General features: G+C 32.2%; 1 protein-coding gene across 1 annotated transcript in view; it reads right to left on the reverse strand.

Moving 5' to 3' along the window:
- Nucleotides 1–11,066, reverse strand: part of LOC114330350 (LIM/homeobox protein Lhx9) — an 811,204-nt gene extending 800,138 nt beyond the window's left edge. Inside the window, exon 1 of the mRNA XM_050661390.1 lies at nucleotides 10,645–11,066. Coding sequence (XP_050517347.1) covers nucleotides 10,645–10,692 — 48 coding nt within the window. The 5' untranslated portion in view covers nucleotides 10,693–11,066. The remainder of the gene's footprint in view (nucleotides 1–10,644) is intronic.
- Between the last annotated feature and the right edge of the window lie 14,499 nt (nucleotides 11,067–25,565).

Raw genomic sequence — 25,565 nt, forward strand, 5'->3', positions numbered from 1 at the left:
TTAAATAATGCCATGGTTGAACTAAATATGATTGAATATTATTAGTATGTGGGGCCGTGTATTCGTTTTTTTTTGTATTTCCTAAACTTGTCAAAATAAATATCTATATCTTTATAAAAAAAGTTTATTAAAGTTTACTCTTTCTACATAACGATTTTGTTTTAGTGAATTGCTGATATACAAAGTGCTATTAACAAAAGAAGGAAAATTTGAGGAAGTTAGATTTGCCTCTCCATCCTTTTATTGTTGTGTAGAAGCCAGTGGTTTAAGAGTGGAGAAAATATTTGTATGTAATAATAACGTTTTATATCTTGTTTTATTAATAAAATAGTGATTTTACCTTAAGAGAATGATTTATTTCGCCGTATGTAATATCACTTTATTTTCAAGAAATATTAACTTAAGTCTAAATATACGTTTATCTCTGCGAAATATATTTCTTAACATTAAATACATTGATCATTAATAGTAAAATAATAATATTCCTTACTAAGAAATATTATTGCTCAGAAAGAATAGTTTTGTAATGTGTAGAAAATATATTTTTATGACTAATAAAATTAATTAACATCAAGTGTAATTTCTTTCTGATAAATGGGTTTGAAGTTTGCCAGAAAGTGATGGTTGAATCATGTATAAGATATATTTCTTTGGCTATAGTAGAATTTATTTGACATATTTTAGAAAATTATATCTTACATACAAAGATATATTTCTTAGGCAATATGCCAAGTCGATCTTTCTTAAATATTAATAAAGTTTCTTTACGTCAAGAATTTTTTTCTCTCGGTGTATGGACAACTATATTAATAACCTATATGTTTCCTGTAGCCGATTTTGATGATGTACATAGTTATAAACAAATGAAGATCAAAATACGGTAAATTTTCGCTTTTTTCGTCTATTACAAAAAAGTGAAGCGTTCTAAACGAATTTGAGAATAAGAAACTCATCTAAATCATATGATAAAAAACTTCAATATGGCGTTCGCTGAATATGTCTATCCTTATTTGTTGCTTAGAAAATTGCAAAATAGGTCATAACTTTTGATATTTTATAAATGTTCATAACTTATGTAAAAAATTAAGTGAGAACCTTCTTATTATTCGGAATGCTGAGACTTCTTGTGCTTAGATTATATTTTAAATTTCAAAGCAATTGGTCAAATATTTTAAAAGTTAATATTTAATTTGTTTATCCCAAATTCATTTTTCTTGCAACACTAATAAATCAGAAAATTATGAGGTTACAGTAATACTTCGGACAGTTTATGAAAGAAGAACGTTTAGACTATTAACTTAACTTAAAAAAAAATGACAAAAAGTTATTTTAAACAGTGTAAAATTATTTTGCAAAAACATGTCGATTTTTTGCTTACTTATAAACAATTAGAATAACTTTTGAACTGTTACCCGTAGAAAAATAATTTTTTCATATTTAGAAAGACTGAATTTTTATACACATTTAGAAAGAAAAACAATTGTCCTGGGACAATTAGGGACGAAGTTAGCCCCCCCTTTGTTAATTCACATGTTCTTGCAAAATAATTTTGCAATATTTAGAATTATTTTTTGTCATTTTTTTTTAATTAAATTAATAGTGAAAATCTTATTCTTTCATAAACTATCCAAAGTATTACTGTAACTTCATCATTTTCTTGCTTATAGTATTGCAAAAAAAATAATTTGGGATAAACAAATTATATAACTTTTAAACTATTTGACCAATTGCTTTAAAATTTAGGCTATGATTTAAGCACCAGAAGTCTTAGCATTACATGTAATAAGAAGGTTCTTATTCGTATTCCAGAAGATCAAACTCCTTACCAGAGAATTTAATTCTCTAACGTGGTCTGTAATAGATAAGGAAGGTAATTTAAAGACTGATACTGATGAAATATTTTAAACATGGCGAAACTACTGTGGCGAGCTATATAAAAATAACGAGGTATCAGCAGAAAATCAGTGGCCTTCTGACTACCCTAGAGAACCTACTGTTTTACTCGCTGAAGTCAAAGATGCAATTAAATCACTAAAGAGAAATAAATCCCCAGGCATTGATTCAATACCATGTGAAATACTACAGTTACTAGGTGACAAAGGATTACATATCATCCATTCTATCTGTGTCGCTGTTTGGAATTCAGGTAAATGGCCATCTGATTGGTGTACCTCAATTTATATCCCACTACACAAAAAAGGAACTACTACCAGATGTGAAAACTACCGCACACTGTCACTAATAACACATGCTAGTAAAATCTTGTTGCATATCATCAAAAACAGATTAAAAACCTATCTACATTACCAAATACCTCAGGAACAAGCGGGGTTTGTAAAGGGTAAAGGTACAAGGGAACAAATCCTGAACCTGAGACAACTCATTGAAAAGTCTAGAGAATTTCAAGTACCTATGATTATATGCTTCGTTGACTACCAAAAGGCATTTGATTGTGTAAGCTGGATAAATCTGTGGTCAATTTTAATAGAAATGGGCGCACCAACGCACCTGGTGACACTTATTAAAAATCTGTACCAGTCTAATATAGCGACAGTACGACTAGATCAGAAGTTCTCAAACCAATTCAAGACCGAGAGAGGTGTTAGACAAGGATGCGTGTTGTCACCTGATTTATTTAACATTTATGGTGAACATGTCATGAGGATGGTTTTAGAAGGATGGGCCGGTGGAGTAACAGCAGCTGGTAGAAAAATCTCCAATTTAAGATTTGCTGATGACACTACACTTATAGCAGCAAATGAGCAAGAAATGTTTGATCTTCTGCGAAAAGTTGAGTACGAAAGCAATAAATTTGGTCTGAAAATCAATAAAGCTAAGACAAAAATAATGGTGGTCGACAGATTTGACATTATTCAACTGACTAACATATTACAGGAATACCAGATAGTAAAGACCTTTGTCTATCTCGGGTCTAGTATAACTAACGATGGTAACTGTGAAGCAGAAGTTCGGAGACGTATTGGTATGGCAAAAAATGCGATGAGTCGCCTAACTAAACTTTGGAAAGACAGATCTCTCTGTCAAAATATCAAGATGAGACTGGTGAATGCCCTTGTATTCTCAATATTTCTATACGGAGCAGAGACTTGGACTCTTCGCGCATGCGAGCGCCAAAAAATTGATGCCTTTGAGATGTGGTGCTGGAGAAGAATGCTGCGCATACCTTGGACAGCTCATAGGACAAACGTTTCCATTCTAAACCAACTCAATATTAAAAAAAGGCTGTCCACAATATTTCTGCAACGAATTCTGCAATTCTTTGGTCACGTGGTTCGCAGAGGTTACGACAGTTTGGAGAGATTAATTGTTTCTGGAAACGTTCCGGGGAGAGAATCAAGAGGACGATCACCAACTAGATTGTCTGACCAAATAAAGCATTCAGCTGGAAACTCATTCTGCGAAGCTCTTAGAGCAGCTGAAGATAGAGACCAATGGAGAAACATTGTTAGGAATATTGGAAGAAATCACGATCCTCAGTAATGGGGAAACGACAGGAGAGAGAAGTTAATTCTTAAGTATGTTATGAATATTTATAAAAGCTCAAAATTTATTATTTATTTTGCAATTTTCTAAGCAACCAATAAGGATAGACATATTCAGCGAACGCCATATTGAAGTTTTTTTATACGATTTATGAGTTCCTTACTATCAAATTTGTTTAAAATGCTTAACTTTTTGGTAATAGACGAAAAAATCGAAAATTTACCGTTTTTTATTTCATTTGTTTATAACTATGTTATCAGTAGTAATTTCACAAGAGCTCTGAAATTATTGAATTTTTCCCGAGTGACACTTTGACAGTTTTATGTCAATTATGTCAAAGTGTCACGAGAGCAAAAATTCTATATTAATTTCAGAGGTCGAGTGCAATTTGTTGCGATTATTAATGAATAAAACTGTTCAAAACCAAAATTTTATTGTAATTTATTTATGTAAGTACCATTAAACACACAGTTTTTATAAATATTTGACGATTGAATGTCATCACTTTTATAATTTTTAAAACATTAATTGTCATTAATGTCACTGAATGTATTTTTTCGCAGCAACGAAAGGCATCTGACGTAATATACTTAACGACGGGAGATTATCAAAAATTATCGATTTAATTCAGATTTCTATAGCTTTCTATTGGTCGGAATCTCCTATGAATAAAATAATCAGTAGTAATTGCACAAGTGCTCCAAAATTATTGAATTTTTCCCGAGTGACACTTTGACAGTTTTTGAAGTTATACTTCTTTACGGGCGTAATGACGGTGAAATTTTATATGGGAAAACCTAGTGACCGGGCGCATGCGCATTATAACTTTGTTCTGATTGGATGTTCAAATGACATGACAAAAATTATCCAATATGGCAGCTGTGGCACAGCTGTGGGACTGCGTTTGGTTATAATGTATGCTTGTTGCGTTTTAAAATTTGTAGGAAGAGAAACAACAAACAAAAAGTTAGTTAATGGTTATACTGCCTTTTTAAATAGTTTTCATATTATATTTTTGGACTTATTTACATAGAAGAGATGATTGTTTCATGCCAATGTGAAAGCTCATCAAACTGTGCCTAGTATGAGTGCCGCAGATCTCGCTTATTCAAAGCTAAAGAATCTTTCACTGGTAAGTGTTTTATAAATAGTGATGAAATTTTGTTATGATATTTGAACATAGCCACTTTGCACGACGCAAGTGATTGCGAAATTTATTAGTCGTTATACGGGCTCCGATACCTACCTTGAACCTACCAAAATACATAAGTAGTATGTAATACTTTTATTTACATAATTTATATTTATATTTACATAATATATTGTCTTCTTACTCTATGTTTTGTTGTATTTTTTCAATTCTAAATCATTTCAATTCAAAATCAAAATAATTTAATTTACATAAGTTAAAAATGTCAAAAGGTTAATCTGTTTAGTTAGACGATCTTCGCATATAATGACAAGCTGTCTCTGTGGCGCAGTTTTAATGCGAGAGAATCCCAATACAACGCAAATACCAGCCGCGTGGTAAGTTGGTTCGAATCCCAACAGAAACTTTTATTTTTTTTATTTTTTTTTATACATTTTATGATTGTAAGTATATTTATTATATAATTTTATTTTCAGAAAATACGTTTAGTTAAAAATTTTTCCGACAATTAATGTTCAGAAATCATTTGTGGCATTTTTAGTGTGTTTGTGTGTGTTTTATTTTTTTATTATTTTAATTTTTGGCACTGTTTTAATAAAAATGTTTGAGAAGTAGTAAGTATAAATTAATTTAATATTTAAATAAAATATAAATAAAAAGTATATTAATTTCGTTTATAATCATATAATCATATAATAGAAGTATAACTTCTTACGTGCGTACAAAGTACACACACATTCTTTTATTATTTGACAAGAAATTATGTCAAAGTGTCACGAGGGCAAAAATTCTATATTAATTTTAGAGATCGGGTGCAATTTGTTGCGATTATTCATGAATAAAACTGTTCAAAACCAAAATTTTATTGTAATTTATTTATGTAAGTACAAATTAGTACAATAATTAAACACACAGTTGTTATAAATATTTGACGGTTGAAAGTCATCACTTTTATAATTTTTAAAACATTAATTGTCATTAATGTCACTGAATGTATTTTTCATAGCAACGAAGGGCATTTGACTTAATATACTTGACGACGGGAAATTATCAAAAATTATCAGTTTAATTTTTATTTCTGTTGCTTTCTATTGGTCAGCATCTCCTATGAATGAAATAATGATCAAAATCGGCTGCAGGAAACATAGGTTAATATTATAGATGTCCATACTACTCAAAAAATTTGGTTTTGGCCTGGAGGGGGTTGTGTCACCAACAGGATATTTTTTTTCCTTATTTCTCTGAACTATAAAGTTAAATGTCTCTATTAAAAGGTAGAAGAATGTAATACCTATAAATATATCTCAAATATATCCTATTAAAGAACGATTTAAATTTTTGTTCACGCCCACCCTACATTCTCAATAAAATATTTCCATCTCTTTACCCATAATTAAAAATATTTATTAAACTTACTACAATATTCCACATAATTCCTTTTCACTACTGTACAGACTGTCGTAACATGTCAGACAAAAATAATTAAATTTCAAACTTGTCAAAAATTATATTGGTATTATTCCCTGGTCATATGCAGTGATGAGCGTGTTAATAGCCGGCAAAATAACAAAAATGGAAGACATAATACGTTGTGAAATAAAAAGAGATGAAACTAGTAGAGTTGTGAAATTAATAATAAAAACCTATAAATTTACATTATATTCAAAATTTATCACCTTTAAGCGTATCGGAGTCTCTGTCACAATTTTATAAACCTTCCTGTCACAGTGACAGTTGCCAAACTCCTCCGATACGTCTAAAGGTGGAAAACTATCTATATAATTCAAATTTATAGGTCTCCACTTATAATTTCCCACCTCGACTAGTTTCATCTTTTTTTATTTTACAAAGTATTATGTTTTTCATCTTTTACGTTATTTTGCTGGCTATTACCGCGCTTATCACTGTGTTACATATTTTGATTTGTTGTCAATGCGAGATTTATTTGATATGCAAGAATGCAAATTGAGCATAAAATGAAAACCTGTGCTGGGGATTACCAGCTAAATTTTTAATTGACATGATAGTCAAATGAAGGAGTTTACTTAATCAAGCGTTTTCACTTTTATACAAAAAGTTTTAAATAACTTTCATACACACACTCTATCTCTCTCCAATAAGCGTTTTACTACGTGTTCTGTTATCCATTCTTCTAAGGTAACCTGCCCAGCGCAAAATTTGATTTTTGCATAATTTGTTACAGAGGGTTCTTGGTATCTAATACTGATATAGGTAACTCATTGTTGGGTTATACCTGTAGTAATGTATACCTCAGAAACATGGACTTTGACTACTGAACAAGAGAAACAACTTCTTAGATGGGAAAGAAATATTTTAAGGAAAATCTATGGACCTATACAGGAGAATGGGGAATGGTGTATAAGAATGAACCACGAAATAAATAGAATTTTTAGTAGACCTACAATTATAAAAGAAATGCGAATTACAAAAGAAAAGAAGAGAAATACGAAAAAGTACTTAAAAAAGAACTAAATGGGAATATAGGTAGGTCTATACAGAGATGGATTGATGGTATTAACTAGAATTTGGAAGACCTAGAAATACGAGAATTGGAAAAACAAGCAAACAAAAGGAAAACATGGTCAACTATAGTCAAGCAAGCAGAACACACAAAACGCCAAAAAGACCTTCTCAAAAAAAGACAAACAAGGAAGTGATATTTTTGATATAACGTTTAGAATTTTTGAGGAGTTACGCGTGTGGCTGGCCTCCACGCCATGTAAAGCTTTAGAGCCTAGAAACCCCAATGGGCGAAGGGCGACCATGGCCCTCGATGGCTGTCAGTGGTCGCAGATGATGACGAACTTATGGTTGAAGCTTTTGCTATATGAAGCGATGAGAACATTAAAAATACCAGAAAAGCTTATAGGGCCATTGAGAGTGACATTCAGGAACACTAGAAATAGGGTAACTGGAAGAAAGTTACGCTATCAACCAATTTATTCAACTAGTATTAGAACAAATTGTAGGAAACCAAATATGAGCACAAATTAGACTATTTTCAATAGCAAGGAACACTGCATATAGCCTACGCGGATGATGTGGTGATACTATAGCGCAGTGTTTTTCAATATTTTTGATTTTGCGACCCCATTACAGGTTGAAATATCTTGGTGACCCCCTGGTTTCATAGAAAACCAAAGAAATAATTTAATTAAAAACTATATACGTTAGGTAAAAATTTTTGCATATTTTGGTACATTTTTATTTTATTCACGCAGGCCAAAAATTAAAGAACAGCCAACATTTTGCTTTGCAGTTTGACGAATCTACAGGTGTTTCCAATTGTACACAGTTTGCAGTATTTGTTCGCTTTGAAGCAGATGACAATATCATGGAAGAAATCTTATTTTGCAAAGCATTTCCTGCAAACACTATACTGGCCAGTGTTTGTACGATATGTTTTTAGAAAGCACTTGCCACTACAATATTGATTGGGAAAAATGTATTGTTATTTGTGGCGATGGCGTTAAAGCTATGAATGACAAAAATAGCGGACTCATTGCAAAATAAAATCGATAATGCCAAACATATCCTGGACACACTGTTTACTTCATCGACAGGCTCTATAATAAATAAATCTTATAAATAACGTGCTCAAGGAGGTAATAAAAATTGTAAATTCTATCAAAGGTAAAGCTTTGCATTATATATACAGAGCTTGCATAATTTACAAGAGCAACTTTTGACATACTTTCCAGAGTTGCACTATGAAGCTGACCATAGGCGTAGATGGATTCTAAACCCTTTGTTGGACACATCAATAGATCTCACTATGTCAACAAAAAAAAATGAAAGAGTGTCTTCTAGATTTAGCTGCTGATGGCATGCTTAAAATGGAATTTTATTGGCAAAGTGTCGACGTATTTTGGATAAAAATAAAACACCATTATCCAGAGCTGGCAAGGGAAGCATACTTGTGTGAACTGACACTTTCTTCAATGGTAGACATTAAAACTAAAAAGAGAAATATACTGGAATTAGAAAATGATTTGATTAGTAACCTTTCAAAAATAGTACCACAATTTGTTAAACTTTTGAAAAACAAACAAGCACATCCTTCCCACTAAAATTGTGTTTTAAGAACCTCAACTTTTTCTTTCAGTCGGCGACCCCCGAGTAAGGCTTCGCGACCCCCATGGGGTTCGCGACCCACAGATTGAAAAACACTGCTATAGCGAAAACGAAAAAACATCTAGAAAAAGTTTTCCAGAAATTTTAAGAAGAATTCAAAAGATTTATTTTTTTGGCATACACATTAGTGATTCAGCCAGTTACAAGTTACATGTTTTAGCCCTAACTAAACTAAATAATCCTAAACCCTAAGCGAATATCCGAAATAAAAATAATTCAAAAGATAAGGACTAACAACAAACCAAACAAAAACACAATATATGGAAATGAGAGGAGACGTAACAAATGATAGCAAATACATAGCAGAGGTTTTCAAAAAGCAACTGCTTAGGAGTTACTATAAAGAACACGGAAAAAGAAATGGATAAAAGAGTATTAAAGGGGAGCAGAGCTATAGAGGGTCACTAATATCTAATATCAATACTGAGAGCAAAAATGTGTATGCCAGCGAAACGGGGATTATGAACCAGCAGAACGAAAGGAAAGTAGAGATATGGGAAAGAAAGGTACTCAGAAAAATCGGACGAGTATAGACGGCCGAGAATACTTGGAGGAGACGAATAAATAAAGAAATAATGAGAATATACCCATGGAAAACCAATAATTACATCAAAAAATACGAGCGCAAAATGCTAGATGGGTTGGTCACATTATATGAATGCCCGAGAATCAAAATAATATAGACAGCAGACCGAAGGGGGGAGAAAAAAGGAAAGGACTTCGAAAGAAGAAATGGTTAAAAGCAGTAAAGCAAGAGTTGTCAGAAAAAGTGGAGGGAAGAGAAGTGTTTAAAAATCAGATGTATACAAGGCATGCAGTTTTTGGGCTTGTCCTCAGGTGTATTGACTGAGACAGACACAAGGATCTTTCTTTCAAATGCTGAAAATGGTAAATTAAATAGTAAAATAATGTTTTTTACTTTTTCGAGGAAAGGAACATTTTGACGCCTGTCAAAATTTGAAATGTATGTTAAATATAATCATTTTTTGCGAATCCTGAGAAAACTAATAAGTATTTTTGAAAAATTTAAACGCAGAATGAAAGATTACTTTATTACCGAGGGCCGAAAGTACCTTATAATGAATAAAAAGTTTCTTTTGAATGAGATATTTGAAATTAAAAATCACACTAAATTTTCTCTTAGTTTTTCACCCCTGTAACTCATTAAAATAAACATTATAGAAGTTTTCAGGGACTTTCGGCCCTCGGTAATAACGTAATCTTTCATTCTGCTTTTAAAATTTTCAAAAATACTTATTAGTTTTCTCAGGATTCGAAAAAAATTAATCCCATTTAAATAGCATTGAAGCCGAAAGTTCGTACCCATCCCCTTAATGCGCAACCACTTTTATCCTAACGGTAATTTTCAGGTGCCTATCCCTATCTCAAAAAATTTTCTGCACGTAGACGTTTACGTGCAGAAAGCCCAGATTAAAAATTCTTTTCCCCATTTTTCGAGCCGATAGACAAACGGGACACCCCCTGGGGTGGCAGTTATGGAGCTAAACAATACAACGATTAACTTGTGGTCGTTCTTCTCTTCAGGGAGATTATCGGTAATTAGAATGTACACTTTAAATTATCGTAGAAACATGCAAAGTTATATTTTCAAAAACCATATTAATTTAGATTTCAAATTTTTAAATAAAACAAAATTAACAAAATTAGGTAGGTATAGCAAGATATTTTAAGGTATTTTCTTTATAGTCTCTTATATTTTCTTTTATTTTTTGGTCACTTTTTTACGGACAAATTGGATGTCCTAATTATAAAATCGTCTCTATTGTAGTTGTATTTATAGTAAGTGAAAATTTGGTACTGAGTAATAACCTTACCCAATGCATCCCGGGTGTGTGAGAAGGCCTTTCTTCAAACACTCCCATCTGCAGAGGCGGCAAATCGTTGGTCCTAGATTTACTTGACAGCGTTGCTACTGATCCGTCGGGAACCGTCACAAAACTAAAAAACCGCCGCCGCACAGATTTCAAAATTTTCCCGCTAGATCACACCGAAGACATCAACACCCTCTCGTGTGTCACTAGTAGTCACTCCCGAAACTGACCCGCGGCACGAGAAAGAGTTAAAAAGCTCGTTATATAAGGACCGCTGCACTTGGAGCTTTCGTAGACGAAAAACAATGATAATGAGCAATTGGTGATAGTGAAGAGCTGCGCATGTCACTTGAAGGTTTTATGAAACTCATTTGCACAGTGCACTGGGATTTTAATACATAAGAGAAAGGCATCCGCGCAGTTAGACGGATTGAGAACGGCTGTCGCGTATCAACACAGAGCGCATGTGAGCGCCGCTAAATGCCCTGGCTCCGCCCCTGATACGGTGGGGAGTCGTGGGGGACGCCGGGGAGGCGCTTCGATATCCTATCCGAATCTAGATACTTATTTGTTTATAGATAGATGATAGATTAATGTTGTATTAATGTTAATGTTTCGGTTCATTTCCTTGGAGAGGCGGAACCGTATCGGCGGCTAACCGTAATGTACAGCCAAAATAAACATATGCCAAGATCGTGGTCCGATTTTATTATGTGATTAGACAAACATCATACTACTATTCAGAGATTAGATACATTGTTATATCTTGGTTTGTTGTATGGCTTATTTTATAAGGGTTTCTTAAATAAAAATAAATAACTGAAAGGCAGAAATTAATTTTTTGTAATGTAAGTAACTATTTTTTTTTCTAATAAATACAATTTGTTCAGAGAAATAAGGAAAAAAATATCCTGTTGGTGACACAACCCCCCCAGGCCGAAACCAATTTTTTAAGTAGTATGGACATCTATAATTAGAACCTATATTATGTTTCCTGCAGCCGATTTTGATGATATACATAGTTATAAACAAACAAAAATCAAAAAACGGTAAATTTTCGCTTTTTTCGTCTATTACCAAAAAGTTAAGCATTTTAAACAAATTTGAGAGTAAGAAACTCAAACCGTATAAAAAGCTTTACTATGGCGTTCGCTGAATATGTCTGTCCTTATTGGTTGCTTAGAAAATTGCAAAATAAATAATAAATTTTGAGTTTACATAAATATTCATAACTTATGTAAAAATTAACTTCTTCTTCTTCTTCAAGTGCCGTCTCCTAATCGGAGGTTGGATATCATCATCACTATCTTTACTCTATCCACCGCTGCTCTAAAGAGTTCTATAGAACTGCATCTAAACCAGTCCCTTAAATTCTTTAACCATGACACTCTCCTTCTTCCTATACTCCTTCCGCCTCTTATCTTTCCCTGTATTATCAGTCTTAGCATTTCATATCGCGGTCCCCTCATTACGTGTCCCAGATATTGTAACTTTCTTATTTTTATTGTGTTTATTATTTCGCATTCTTTACCCATTTCTCGCAGTACTTCCGTGTTCGTTTTCCTCTGTGTCCATGCTATTCTAAGCATTCTTCTGTAACACCACATTTCAAATGACTGTAGCTTATTTATGTGTTCTTGCTTTAATGTCCAGCTTTCAAGTCCATATTGTAGTATCGAGAACACGTAGCATCTCAAAGCTCTTGCTCTCAGTTCTAAGCTAAGGTCTTTGTTGCAGAGAACTGTTTTCATTTTTACAAACGCATTTCTTGCTATTTCTATCCTGGTCCTTATTTCTGTTGTTTGATCATTTTTCTCTGAAATCCAGGTTCCTAGGTATTTGTATTTATCAACCCTTTCTATCGGTACATTTCCCAAATATATGCTTGTTTGTATGTTTGTTTTCTTAGTTATTATCATGTATTTGGTCTTTTTTATATTCATTTTTAGTCCATATTCCTTACAGAAATTGTTTGTTTTGTTCAGTAGTAGTTGGAGTTGTTCAGCAGAGCTTGCTATAATCACGGTGTCATCTGCATATCTTATGTTGTTAATAGATCTTCCGTTAATTATTATTCCTTCACTTTGAGATAGCAATGCTTCTTCAAAAATGGCTTCACTATATGCATTAAAGAGTAATGGAGACATAATACATCCCTGCCGAACTCCTCTCCTGATTTCAATTTCTGGACTGGGTTCGTTATCTATTACAATTTGTGCTCTTTGATTCCAGTAAAGGTTTGTTATTATTCGTAAGTCCCTTTTGTCTCTGTTTTTTGTCTTTAGAATTTGGACTAATTTTTCATGTCTTACTTTGTCAAAAGCCTTCTCAAAATCAACGTAACAAACATGCACATCCACATTCATGTCCATGCATCTTTGAGCTAACACATTAAAAGCAAATAACGCCTCTCTGGTTCCTAGTCCGTTTCTGAACCCAAACTGACTATCATCTATTCCTTCTTCTAGTTTTTTGTTTATACGACCATGTATTATTTTCAAGAATAATTTGAGAATGTGACTTATTAATGATATTGTTCTGTATTCACTGCAATCTTTAGCGTTTGTATTTTTAGGGATAGCACAAAAGGTTGAGAGTAACCATTGTTTTGGTATGTTTCCTGTTTTGTACACTGTGTTAAACAAGTCTACGATAATGTCTAAGGTTTCATCATTTATACATTTTAAGCTTTCTACTGGGATTTGGTCTGGACCTACTGCTTTACCATTTTTGCTGTTTTTTAATGCCGATTTAATTTCTTCTTTTAATATCTTCAAAACCGTATCATCTTCTACTTCGACTTCCATCTGCTCTGTTCTATTGTCTTTGAACAATTCATTTATGTATTCTGTCCATCTCTTTAATTTTTCGTTAGTACTCAACACAAGTTTCCCATCTGTATCTTTTAGTATTCCCGGTTTTCTTTTTCTGTTGATCTGCGTTAATTCCTTAATTTTTTTATGCGTTAAAAATTAACTTAGAACCTTCTTATTACACAGAATGCTGAGACTACTGGTGCCATACCCTAAATTTCAAAGCAATCGGTCAAATACTTAGTTTAAAAGTTATTTAAAAATGGTCATTCATTTTTAAAAGTTATTTAATTTTTTTATCCCAAATTATTTTTTTTACAACACTATACCTGAAGTCACAATAGGTAATGCTTTAGATAGTTTATGAAAGAAGAAGATTTGCACTATTAATTTCATTAAAAAATATGACAAAAAATTATTCTAAATATTGCAAAATTATTTTACCAAAACATGTGAATTAAAAAAGGAGGGGGGTAACTTCGTCCCTAATTGTCCTAGGACAATTGTTTTTCTTTCTAAATGTACAGTCTTTCTAAATATGAAAAAAAAATTTCTACGGATAACGGTTAAAATGTTATTCTAATTGTTTATAAGTAAGCAAAAAATCGACATGTTTTTGCAAAATAATTTTACACTGTTTAAAATGAATTTTTTTCATTTTTTTAAATTAAGTTAATACTACAAATCTTCTTCTTTCATAAACAGTCCGTAGTATTACTGTAACCTCAAAATTTTCTGACTTACAGTGCTGCAAAAAAAATGAATTTGGGATAAATAAATTAAATAACTTTTAAACTATTTGACCAATTGCTCTGAAATTTAAAATATAATTTAAGTACAAGAAGTCTCAGTATTCCGTGTAATAAGAAGGTTCTAATTTAATTTTTACATAAGTTATGAACATTTATAAAATCTCAAAATTTATGATTTATTTTGCAATTTTCTAAGCAACAAATAAGGATAGACATATTCAGCGAACGCCATATTGAAGCTTTTTATATGATTTATGAGTTTATTATTCTCAAATTTGATTAGAATGCTTCACTTTTTAGTACTTACTTACTTACTTACTTACTTACTTAAGCCGTCCTCTTGTACCTTACGGTGTCGAGGTAAGTGGAGAAATGAGACGTCTCCATGCCTTTCGGTCGGTAGCTAGTCTTTCTGCTTCTCTCCACCCAATATTTCTTTTTCCGCAAGCCTTTCCAATATTTGCATTCCACGTTCTTGCTGGCCTGCCTCTTCTTCGTTTGTTGTCAGATGCCGCTTTCCATACCCTCTTTACAGTTCTAACTTCACTCATTCTCGCCATATGTCCGAACCACGATAACTGTTTCGTTTCAAGTCTGTCTAAGGTCCTTCCAACACCGCACCTTTCACGTATGTCTTCATTTCTTATACGATCACGTCTGGTCATCCCGGATACCGCACGTAAATATCGCATTTCGCATGCTTGGATTTTACTACGGATGTTGTCGTTCACTGTCCACGTTTCACTACCGTAGAGTAGCACCGGCTCGTATACGGTTTGAAATACTTTCATTTTTGTTTTCAGGCTTACTTCTTTCTTCCTAATAAAACTTTTATTTAGTGCATAGTATAATTTTGTTGCACTCATTACCCTGCTGTTTATTTCTGGTTCTATATTTCCTTGCCCATTCATTGTTGATCCTAGATACTTAAAGTCCTCAACTTGTGTAATGGTCTCATTATTCAACTTAACATTTATATTTTCTTGTGTTTTCGATATTACTAAAGCTTCTGTTTTTTCAATATTTATTCTCATCCCAAATTTCTTAAAGGCTTCATTCCAAACATTCACATTTACTTGCAAGTCTTTTTCTGATTTTGCCACAATAACCAGGTCATCGGCATATATCAACTCTGACACGCAAACTTGTTAAAGTTTATACACCCCAACCCTAGTTATTTTTACCTTACCCCTGCATTCTTTTATATAGTAGTAGTAGTGCAGTACATTTATATATACTCTTTACTGCTTGGATTAACTTCGGTTTCACATTTCTACGGTTTAGTATTTCCCAGATCTTGTTACGTGGCGCCCGATCAAATGCTTTTTCCAAGTCCACAAAACAGAGATACAACTTACTGTTATGCTCTAGGGCTTTTTCTGATAACTGTCTCACCGTGAATATGAGATCGGTTGTACCTCGCCCTGGCCTAAAGCCGCATTGGCTGTCATCCAGTGTGGCCTCGATCTTTTCTCGCAGCTTTTTCTCTAGTATTATTTCGTAGATTTTACTAGCAACTACTAACAATAATATTCCTCTATAGTTAGAACACTTATGTTTATCGCCTTTTTTGTGTAATGGTAGAATAGTTGCAAGCGTCCAATCTCTAGGTATGCATCCGGTACGCCAACAGCTCCTTATGATCTTCCATAGTAATTGTAATCCTTCTCCTTCCATATATTTAATTAGCTCAGCCTTAATATTATCGTGTCCTGCAGCCTTGCCATTTTTTAATTTTAAAATTGCTTCCCTGTATTCTTCGTATGTTATGTCATCATCATCTTGTTGTTCATTTAAATTGTACTCCTCCCTGTCATTCTCTATTTCGTTGTTGTCTCCCATTAATAACTCCATAAAATGTTCTCGCCATCTTTCGGTAATCTCTTCATTTTTTAATAATATGTTACCATCTTTGTCCTCTAAACCTGTTAATCCGTTTGATTTTTTTTGTCTTAGATTTTTTAAAGTCCTATAAAGCAACTTCGCATTCCCCTTACTATCACTTTCCATTTTATTTCCAAATTCTTCCCATTGTCGATTCTTAGCTTCTTTAATTTTATTTTTAACCAGTATTCTCTGTTCCTTATATTCTTGATAATTACTTTCACTTTTATTGCTTATATACTTTGTCCACAATTTTTTCTTGTTCGAAACTTCCAATTTTATGTCATTATTCCACCAAGCTGTACCTTTCAGATATCTTCCTTTCGTTACCCCACATACTTTACTCCCAGTTGCGTACACCAGCTCCTTAAAAATTTTTAGTAATAATTCCTTAAAAATTATTACTTTTTAGTAATAGACGAAAAAAGCGAAAATTTACCGTTTTTTGATTTTCATTTGTTTATAGCTATGTATATTATCAAAATCGGCTGCAGGAAACATATAGGTTATTAATATAGATGTCCATACTACTCAAAAAATTTGGTTTAGGCCTGGAGGGGATGTGTCACGAGAAAAATCTTATTTCTCTGGACTAAATATTATAATCTACCCTAGGTAAATCGGTTAAAAAAAAAGGACAACAATATATTGACGTAGTCATCTTACTCATCTTGGATAATGTTGCGATGATTTTGCGTTAGGTCTTTGCACATGCGTCATCATTTCATGTAGAGTTCTTCTTCCCATGATTTCCTATGCCTTTCAGTGTCAAATTATTGATTTAAACGTTTCTTGCTGATCTTTCTTTCTTTTTTTTGGTCTCCACTCATTTCTTCGATCGTCCCTCTTTTATTAAATTTCATTTATTTTTTCTATTCATTTTTCCATGGTCTGCCTGTTTTTTTGGTTATAGGTATTATAAGCTTTGTTAATTTTTTTTGTGCCAGAATATTTTCCCTCAATTATGCAGAGCAACATCTTGTGCCTTAACCAGATGCGTTAGATTAACGAAAGCAGACCAGGTTATAAATTTTTCTTCGAAGCCCTCTTCAATGTGTTCTATTACTGCGAAGACTTCGTCTGAAGCCGTCTTGTTTGGTTCCTGATTTTAACAATTTATCATTTTAGAATCTCTTTCGTGCTTTTTACAGGAATTGTTATAATTGAAAAGATTCTTTTTTTTTGTTCCTTGACCTGGATCCTAAATGATTTACTTGTTCACCTACATTTATGGAGTTCCTATACTTAATAAATACATTCGCAATGTATTCAAAAAAAGTTTCCTGGGTCATCCATCCATTTTCGGAGCGTCCCATTGCCCAACCTTTGGGAAAGCTGGAACTGATCACTTTTGAAACTCGTTGCATTGCGTAAACTACCATAGGAGGAGGCAACTGGCCTAGAGCATTAACCATTATTAATGAAGAAAGGCACTCTTTTTCTCTTGTAGTAATAAACGCATAGACGCTTTTATCTCCTTTTTTGGCCAAAACTTTGTCTCCTTTTGGAGACAGAAAAAAAGCCGTCTCGTCACAATTATACACCCTGCTTGGATCTAGGAGGATATCTACGAAGCCGTCTTTTTCAAGGTAGCTACTTATTTCTGCAAACCAGTTACGTATCTGTTCTTCCGATACTTTAGAACGTTGTTTAGTCAAATTTTGGGACATCCTTAGACTTATATTGGGGTGCCTTCTCATAAATCTGTCATACCAATCCTTACCCGGCCGTTTGTTGTGAAAAGGATTTGGGCGCTGCAGATCATCCAGTATTCCTTTTACGTTATTTAAAAGCTGCTCTTTTGTAACGGGAAATCCTTGCCTTGCTGAGTTAAGTATCCATTCTTCTAAAAATTGCTCTTCATCTTTAGACAAAATTGTCTGAGTCCCAACTGATCCAGTATGCTTGTTATTTCGTTTATCAGAAAGAGTTTGTCTGGGTATGTTAAATTGTTTAGCAGCAGCTGTGATGGACATTCCTGCTTCAATGGCATCAACAGCTTGTTTAATATCTTCTTGAGTATAAGGCTTTGTCTTTTTGGGCTTCATTATGCTAAAAAAAATAGCTAAGTACTTACTTAACTACTGAAGACCCAATTTATTGTTTAGTTAATATTAGTTACTAAACTGAAAGAAGATATAACGAAATTACCGCATAAAAAAGTTGGACAATTTTTAATAAAATACTTACTATATACGTTTTTATCAATTTTGTTAACAACTACTTAAATTTAAAAACTTTATGACTTAATGAAATTGGTCTGTAAGGCAATTCCGGCAATAGCGCCGAAACTACAAAACTTAGTTCTGGGCTATTGGTAATTTCGGCGTTTACTTTTTTTTGTAAGTATAAAACAAAAAATTAAAATACGACTTAAAACATAAAGTTTAAACCTTTGAAACTAACCCGGGGTTAAAATAATATTTGAAACACAATTTTAGAATATAAAAAATCTATGACATAATGCATGCAACTTTCATTTTTTTAATGTAATTTATAACACGTTAAAAAATAGAAACAGTAATACTTAGAATAAAACTAACAAAAAGAATGACGAATTTACCTCAAGAAAAAAATTAGATACTTTTTTATTAAACTTGATAGTTTTTCATATTTTTTGTTGGCAATTGAATTTAAAGAATAAATAATAATACAAATTGTTCTAGCGGGAAATTTCGGCAGTACCGCTGAAATTATCAATATTTTGTTTTAGGCTGTTGGTAATTTCGGCATTCACTTTTTTTTGTAAGTATAAACAGAAAGTCAAAATATCACCTAAAACAAAAAGCTTAAACCCTTGAGGTTAACTCGAAGGTAAAACAATATTCAAAACACAATTTTAACACGAAATGCATAACACGTTAAAGAATAGAAATAGTATTACTTAAAATAAAACTTATAAAAAGTATGACGAAATTACCTCAAGAAAAAAATGTGTTATTTTTTTATTAAATTTAATAGTTGTTCATATTTTTTGTTAGCAATAGAATTAAACAAACTTTATGTTAATACAAATTGGTCTAGCAGGAAATTTCAGCAGTACTGCTGAAATTACCAACACTTTCTTTTAGGCTGTTGGTAATTTCGGCATTCACTTTTTTTTGTAAGTATAAAACAAAAAACTAAAATACGACTTAAAACACCAAGTCTAAACCTTTGAGGCTTACCTGGAGGAAAAACAATATTTAAAACACAATTTTAATATAAACAAAAATGTATAGAAAAAAATGCTTGCAACTTTAATTTTTTTTAATGCAATTCAAAATACGTCAAAAATTAGGAATAGTATTACTTAGAATACACCTTACAAAAAGAATGACGAAATTACCTCAAAAAAAGAGATATTTTTTTATTAAGCTTAATTATTGTTTTTTATATTTTTTGCTGACAATTAAACTAAATAAATAAATCCTAATATAAACTGGTGTAGCGGTAAATTTCGGCAATACCGCTGAAATTACCAACACTTTATTTTAGGTTGTTGGTAATTTCGGGGTGCTCTATTTATTGTAAAAACAAAGCCAAAACGTAAAAATACGACTCAAAGCATAAAATTCAAACCTTACAGACTACTCCGAACACAAAATTATATTTTCAAATACAAGTAAAATGCAAGAAAAAAGAATTTTAAAAATCCGTACAGATCACTTACCTTATAAGATCGCAGATTCATCTTCTACAATGTCTAACACACGAGTAAACTATGATTTTTTAGGCCGGCACGAAGGTATTTATTCCAACCGAAATTATTTAATATTGTTGTCAGATGTATAGGGAATGAGTAGAAATGCCTATATTTTAATTTCTTTTATTGTGAACGTTAATATATTTAATAATTTGAGAAAACCGCCGAAATAACCCTTACCGCCGAAATTACACTCGCTTACCTTACATTAACTAATGCTCAAAAACATTAATTTTTATGAATTAGTACGTTCATTCAATGTACTTTCTAGTTAAGAATTAATGTACTGATACATTGATTCAATGTACTGATCCATTGATTCAATGTACCGATACATTGATTCAATGTACCGATACATTGATTCTTAATTAGAAAGTTCATTGGATGAACGTACTAATTCATAAAAATTAATGTTTTTGAGCATTAGTTAATGTATCTACTTACATTGGACCAATGATACTGATCTTTGGACGAAAATTAATGCTCCCCGTTTTTGAATCAATGTTTTTTTCATTATATTTACGTACTTTTTTGGTTCAGTGTATGTATTGTTATATTTCTATTTGATATGAAAATTAAATTTTGATAATTATAAACAGAATTCAATTTAATATAAAATATTTTCAATTTTCTCAACCACGGGCATATAAATTTAGAACAACCTGTATACAACAAATTGTTATATGTAATTTTAAGAAGTGATTAGAAGAAGCTTACGAAACTCGGGACAATGCGCCGAGAATAAACAAAGTGAATGGCGCGTACCATTATCGTTGTTCGCGGAAGGTTCGATCATTAGCCTATGCTAAATAAGACTCAGTTGAAATAGATAATAGGTCATTATCGTTGTTCGCGGAAGGTTCGATCATTAGCCTATGCTAAATAAGACTCAGTTGAAGTAGATAATAGGTCATTAAATTTTGTAAATAGTAGAAAGTAATTTTAGAATGGGAATTAACTATTTTTTCTTGAAATCCATTAAGCATATTTAGAAAGATTAAAAATTGGTTTTGAGGAATACTGCGAATGAGAGTTGGTGGTGGAAGGTTGATTTGTGAATCTGGAAGGGATATTTAGAAAGTAGGGGAATGAATGATAAAGATAGATCAGAATGTTTTGAGCTGTCGAGAAGTGAAGTCCAGTAGTAGACGGTAGTGTACGGAGAGTGAGAAAGCCGGTGTAGTTCCGTGAGTGTGGAGATCTATCGTGGAACGAGAGGTAGGCCAGGTTGAGAGTAAAGAACCTCCTTGAGCCAAGAGTGTCCCGGTAGCTGATTGCAGTTTCGAAAAAGGTAGAACACAGCATCACGACAGAAGCAGGAACGAGAGCTATACGAGCTAATTTTCAAAGGAGAACATTACTGAAAGCCAGGACGAGGTTTTGATCGCAGCCAAGGATAGCAGGAAACGGGTCTTGTGTGAAGACATTCTCAGTTCACCAGAAAAAGGTCAGTCTCATTTGTTTGGACATGAATGTATGGGTTTTTCGTATTAAATACCACATTATAAATTGAAGAACATAATCAATAATATCAGAAAAGCTTCATCAAACTTAAATAGAATTGTTGCTAATAAATCCTAATAGTTAAATGTTAATAAAAACTTTCAATTGGAAACCAAAAGGAAATAAGATTCCCATTTGTAAATGTTATGTTTAAGAATAATAAGATCTAGCACATATTAAGCATTGGTTGCCATTTAAATAAAATAAACAATATTTTGATTATAATTGTAACCCATATGTGTGTATTATTTTACTCTTTTCTTACCTATCCCGATTAGGAACCTTTGAGAAATGCTGAGAAGCCACGTAAGTAAGTAATTAATTTTATAATTCGCCCTGAGATTGAAAACATATTGATATGTGATCTGGTTAATTAATTAAATTATTATTAATGCATTGATTAAATTAAATGACAAATAAGAATATTATCTCATATCAATAATCAAGATCACGTCAGTATATTATCAAAAACGGCTGCAGGAAACATATAGGTTATTAATATAGATGTCCATACTACTCAAAAAATTTGGTTTAGGCCTGGAGGGGGATGTGTCACGAGAAAAATCTTATTTCTCTGGACTAAATATTATAATCTACCCTAGGTAAATCGGTTAAAAAAATAAGAACAACAATATATTGACGTAGTCATCTTACTCATCTTGGATAATGTTGCGATGATTTTGCGTTAGGTCTTTGCACATGCGTCATCATTTCATGTAGAGTTCTTCTTCCCATGATTTCCTATGCCTTTCATTGTCAAATTATTGATTTAAACGTTTCTTGCTGATCTTTCTTTCTTTTTTTTTTGGTCTCCACTCATTTCTTCGATCGTCCCTCTTTTATTAAATTTCATTTATTTTTTCTATTCATTTTTCCATCGTCTGTCTGTTTTTTTGCTTATAGGTATTATAAGCTTTGTTAATTTTTTTTTGTGCCAGAATATTTTCTCTCAATTATGCAGAGCAACATCTTGTGCCTTAACCAGATGCGTTAGATTAACGAAAGCAGACCAAGTTATAAATTTTTCTTCGAAGCCCTCTTCAATGTGTTCTATTACTGCGAAGACTTCGTCTGAAGCCGTCTTGTTTGGTTCCTGATTTTAACAATTTATCATTTTAGAATCTGTTTCGTGCTTTTTACAGGAAGTGTTATAATTGAAAAGATTATTTTTTTTTGTTCCTTGACCTGGATCCTAAATGCTTTACTTGTTCACCTACATTTATGGAGTTCCTAGGTATAATTATATAAATGAACTGTATAATGATGATAGACCCGAAGGACTGGAGACTTTAGATGAAGGTGAAGGACCAGAAATACTAAAATCAGAAATACTACATGCTATAAAATTGGCAAAAAACAAGAAAGCCCTTGGTCCTGACAAAATACCTAAATGTTAAAGCTCATAAATGAGGAAAACATTGGAATAGGTACAGTATTTCTCATGATCATCTTTCAGTGCGTTACAGTTTTTCGATTTCTTTCTAAAGCATTTAATTGTATGTGACAGAAAAAAGGCACGTCGGTGATTACATTTCGTCGGTGATATTTTTATAACATTTCTTCTAGTTATTCTAGTTGTCGATAGATGACGCCATAATAAAAAAATAATTTTTGAAGTTATACTTCTTTACGCGCGATGAGGGTGAATTTTTATATGTTAAAACCAGGCGCATACGCATCACCCAGGCGCATACGCGCATTATAACTTTGTTCTGATTGGATGTTCAAATGACATGTCAAAAATTATCCGATATGGCAGCTGTAGGACAGCTGTGGTTTGGAGGAAAAGGTAAAGGTAAACAAATGTATAATATATTAGTTTTATTGTTGTGAGGACAGAAACAAAACAGTTTATAATATTGTAGTGACTTTTAAATAGTTTTTAAAAGCAACAGGTACGTAATAATTGTTAATGTATCATGCGTATAAACCTACCTGTTTGATCTGCCAAAATACATAGGTAGTATGTAATAGGTAATGTAATACTTTTATTTATGTAATTTGATTACCATCAATATTCACCTAATATATTGTTTTCTTACTATATGTTTTGTTGTATTTTTTTTCAATTCTAAAGTCCACTTTACATCAACAATAATTGAATAAGAAATTGACAACAAGTTATTCAAGGTCAAATTTGGCTTATACAAAACACAATTCTACATCCAATTTTGCCGTGAATAAAAAGAAAATAAAGAAATTTGACAAAATAAAACATATCCAATTGTTCTATTTCATCAAATTCCTTCATTTTCTTTTACAAACCATACATTTTGTACTCGTCAAATTTGGCCTTGAATAACTTTGTCAATTTCTTGTTCAATTTATTGTTGATGTAAAGTGCACTTAAATCATTTCAATTCAAAATTAAAATAATTTGATCAATTTTCAAAATATCACAAGTTTAATGACGTTCTACACCTTCGGCAAAGAATTAAGGATTTGCATGAAATTTTAGTATGTTATAGTTTACTTCAAAAAACTAAGACTTGATTTTTTAAAAAATGTTTTACCGTGCCGTTTAATTACTATTAAGGGTCAAAGTTAAGTTTTAACATGGGCTCTTATGGGAATTCTTAAAAAGTTAATAACTTTTGACCCAAATTTACGATTTTTAATTATTTGTGCTTAAATTAAAGGTATTTTTGTAAGGAATAACATATTAAAAAATGATGATTGTTTACCGTACCATTATTAAATAAAAGTGAAATTACTGTTTCGAAATTTAACAAAGTTGGTAGTAGTGAGATCAGCTGCACTCATAATTATATCCGAAACGTACGTGTCAATCACATGACCTCGGTGGTCTAGTGTCTAGTTGTTGAGCGTTCGGTCAGAGTTCGAAACGTCCCGGGTTCCAATCCTCTATAATTCATTTTTTTTTAGATGTTTTAATAAAAATTTTTTGAAAGTGGTAGATAAGAAAGTTAGTTTAATATTTAAATAGAATACAATTACTTCGTTAAAATTATATAATAGAAGTATAACTTCTTACGTGCGTACAAAGTACACACACATTGTTTTTTTTTAATTAGATCATAATATTACAAATATAATCTGTATAATTTATAAGACTATACAAATCAAAGAAAATACCATTTTATAAATGCAAGAAACACATTTGATTTGTTTTTATTCCGAATTGAAAATAAAATGTGACAACTGTCAGATTTAACTAAAATGTCATGTTAGAATAAATGTCATAAATATGTATTATCACGGACTTACCCTTTTTCCTATCATTTGTTACGCACTGAAAAATAATCATGAAAAGGACAATACTGGTCAAACTTTTCAATGATGTTTATTCGACTGGTGATATCCCTGAAGATTGGTTAAAGTCCGAATTCATAACCCTGCCAAAAAAACAACGTCCGAAGAACTGTAGCGATTATAGAATGATAAGCCTTATGAGCCACACTTTGAAAATCTTTCTACGTATCATCCACAGTAGAATCAGAGATAAATGTGAAGAAGACCAGGATGAAACACAATTTGGCTTCAAAAATGGACTGGGAACCCGGGACGCACTCTTTGCACTAAATGTATTATTGCAGAAATGCCGAGATCAAAGGAAAGACGTCTTTGCTGTATTTATTGACTATGAGAAGGCCTTTGATCGAGTACAACATCACAAATTAATTAAAATATTAAAGGAAAAAGGAGTTGAAGTCAAGATGTACGAATCATAGAAATATACTGGCGTTAAACAGCGACAGATTGCATAAATGGAAAATCAACAGAAATATGCAAAATACAAAGAGGTGTCAGACAAGGTTGTATACTGTCCCCACTGTTATTCAATTTATACTCAGATAGAATATTTAAGGAAGTGCTGCATCATTTGGAATGGAGTGTGAAAGTTAAAGGAATTCTAATAAATACAATCAGATATGCAGACGATACAGTTATTTTAAGTGATGGATGATGGAAGTGAATGGATTACAACACCTTTTAAATGCCATTGACACAGTGGGAAGAGAGTTTGGCCTAAACATAAACTGTTCAAAAACAAAATACATGGTATTTAGCCGTTTAGACGTAATACTTGAACGGCGCCTTATATCGTAGTGGTAATAATTACTATAATTAGATTATAATTAAGTATTTTCGATGGGAAATAAGCCACAATTTTATTAAAACAATGAATTTATTAACGTTTCGACGCCTAAGTCGGGTGTCGTTGTCAAAATACAAAATAATACATTTTGTATTATTTTGTACATATTTAGTATTATTTTGTATTTTGACAACGACACCCGACTTGGGCGTCGAAACGTTAATAAA

Source organism: Diabrotica virgifera, chromosome 9, assembly GCF_917563875.1.
Source record: "Diabrotica virgifera virgifera chromosome 9, PGI_DIABVI_V3a".
Taxonomy (NCBI): domain Eukaryota; kingdom Metazoa; phylum Arthropoda; class Insecta; order Coleoptera; family Chrysomelidae; genus Diabrotica; species Diabrotica virgifera.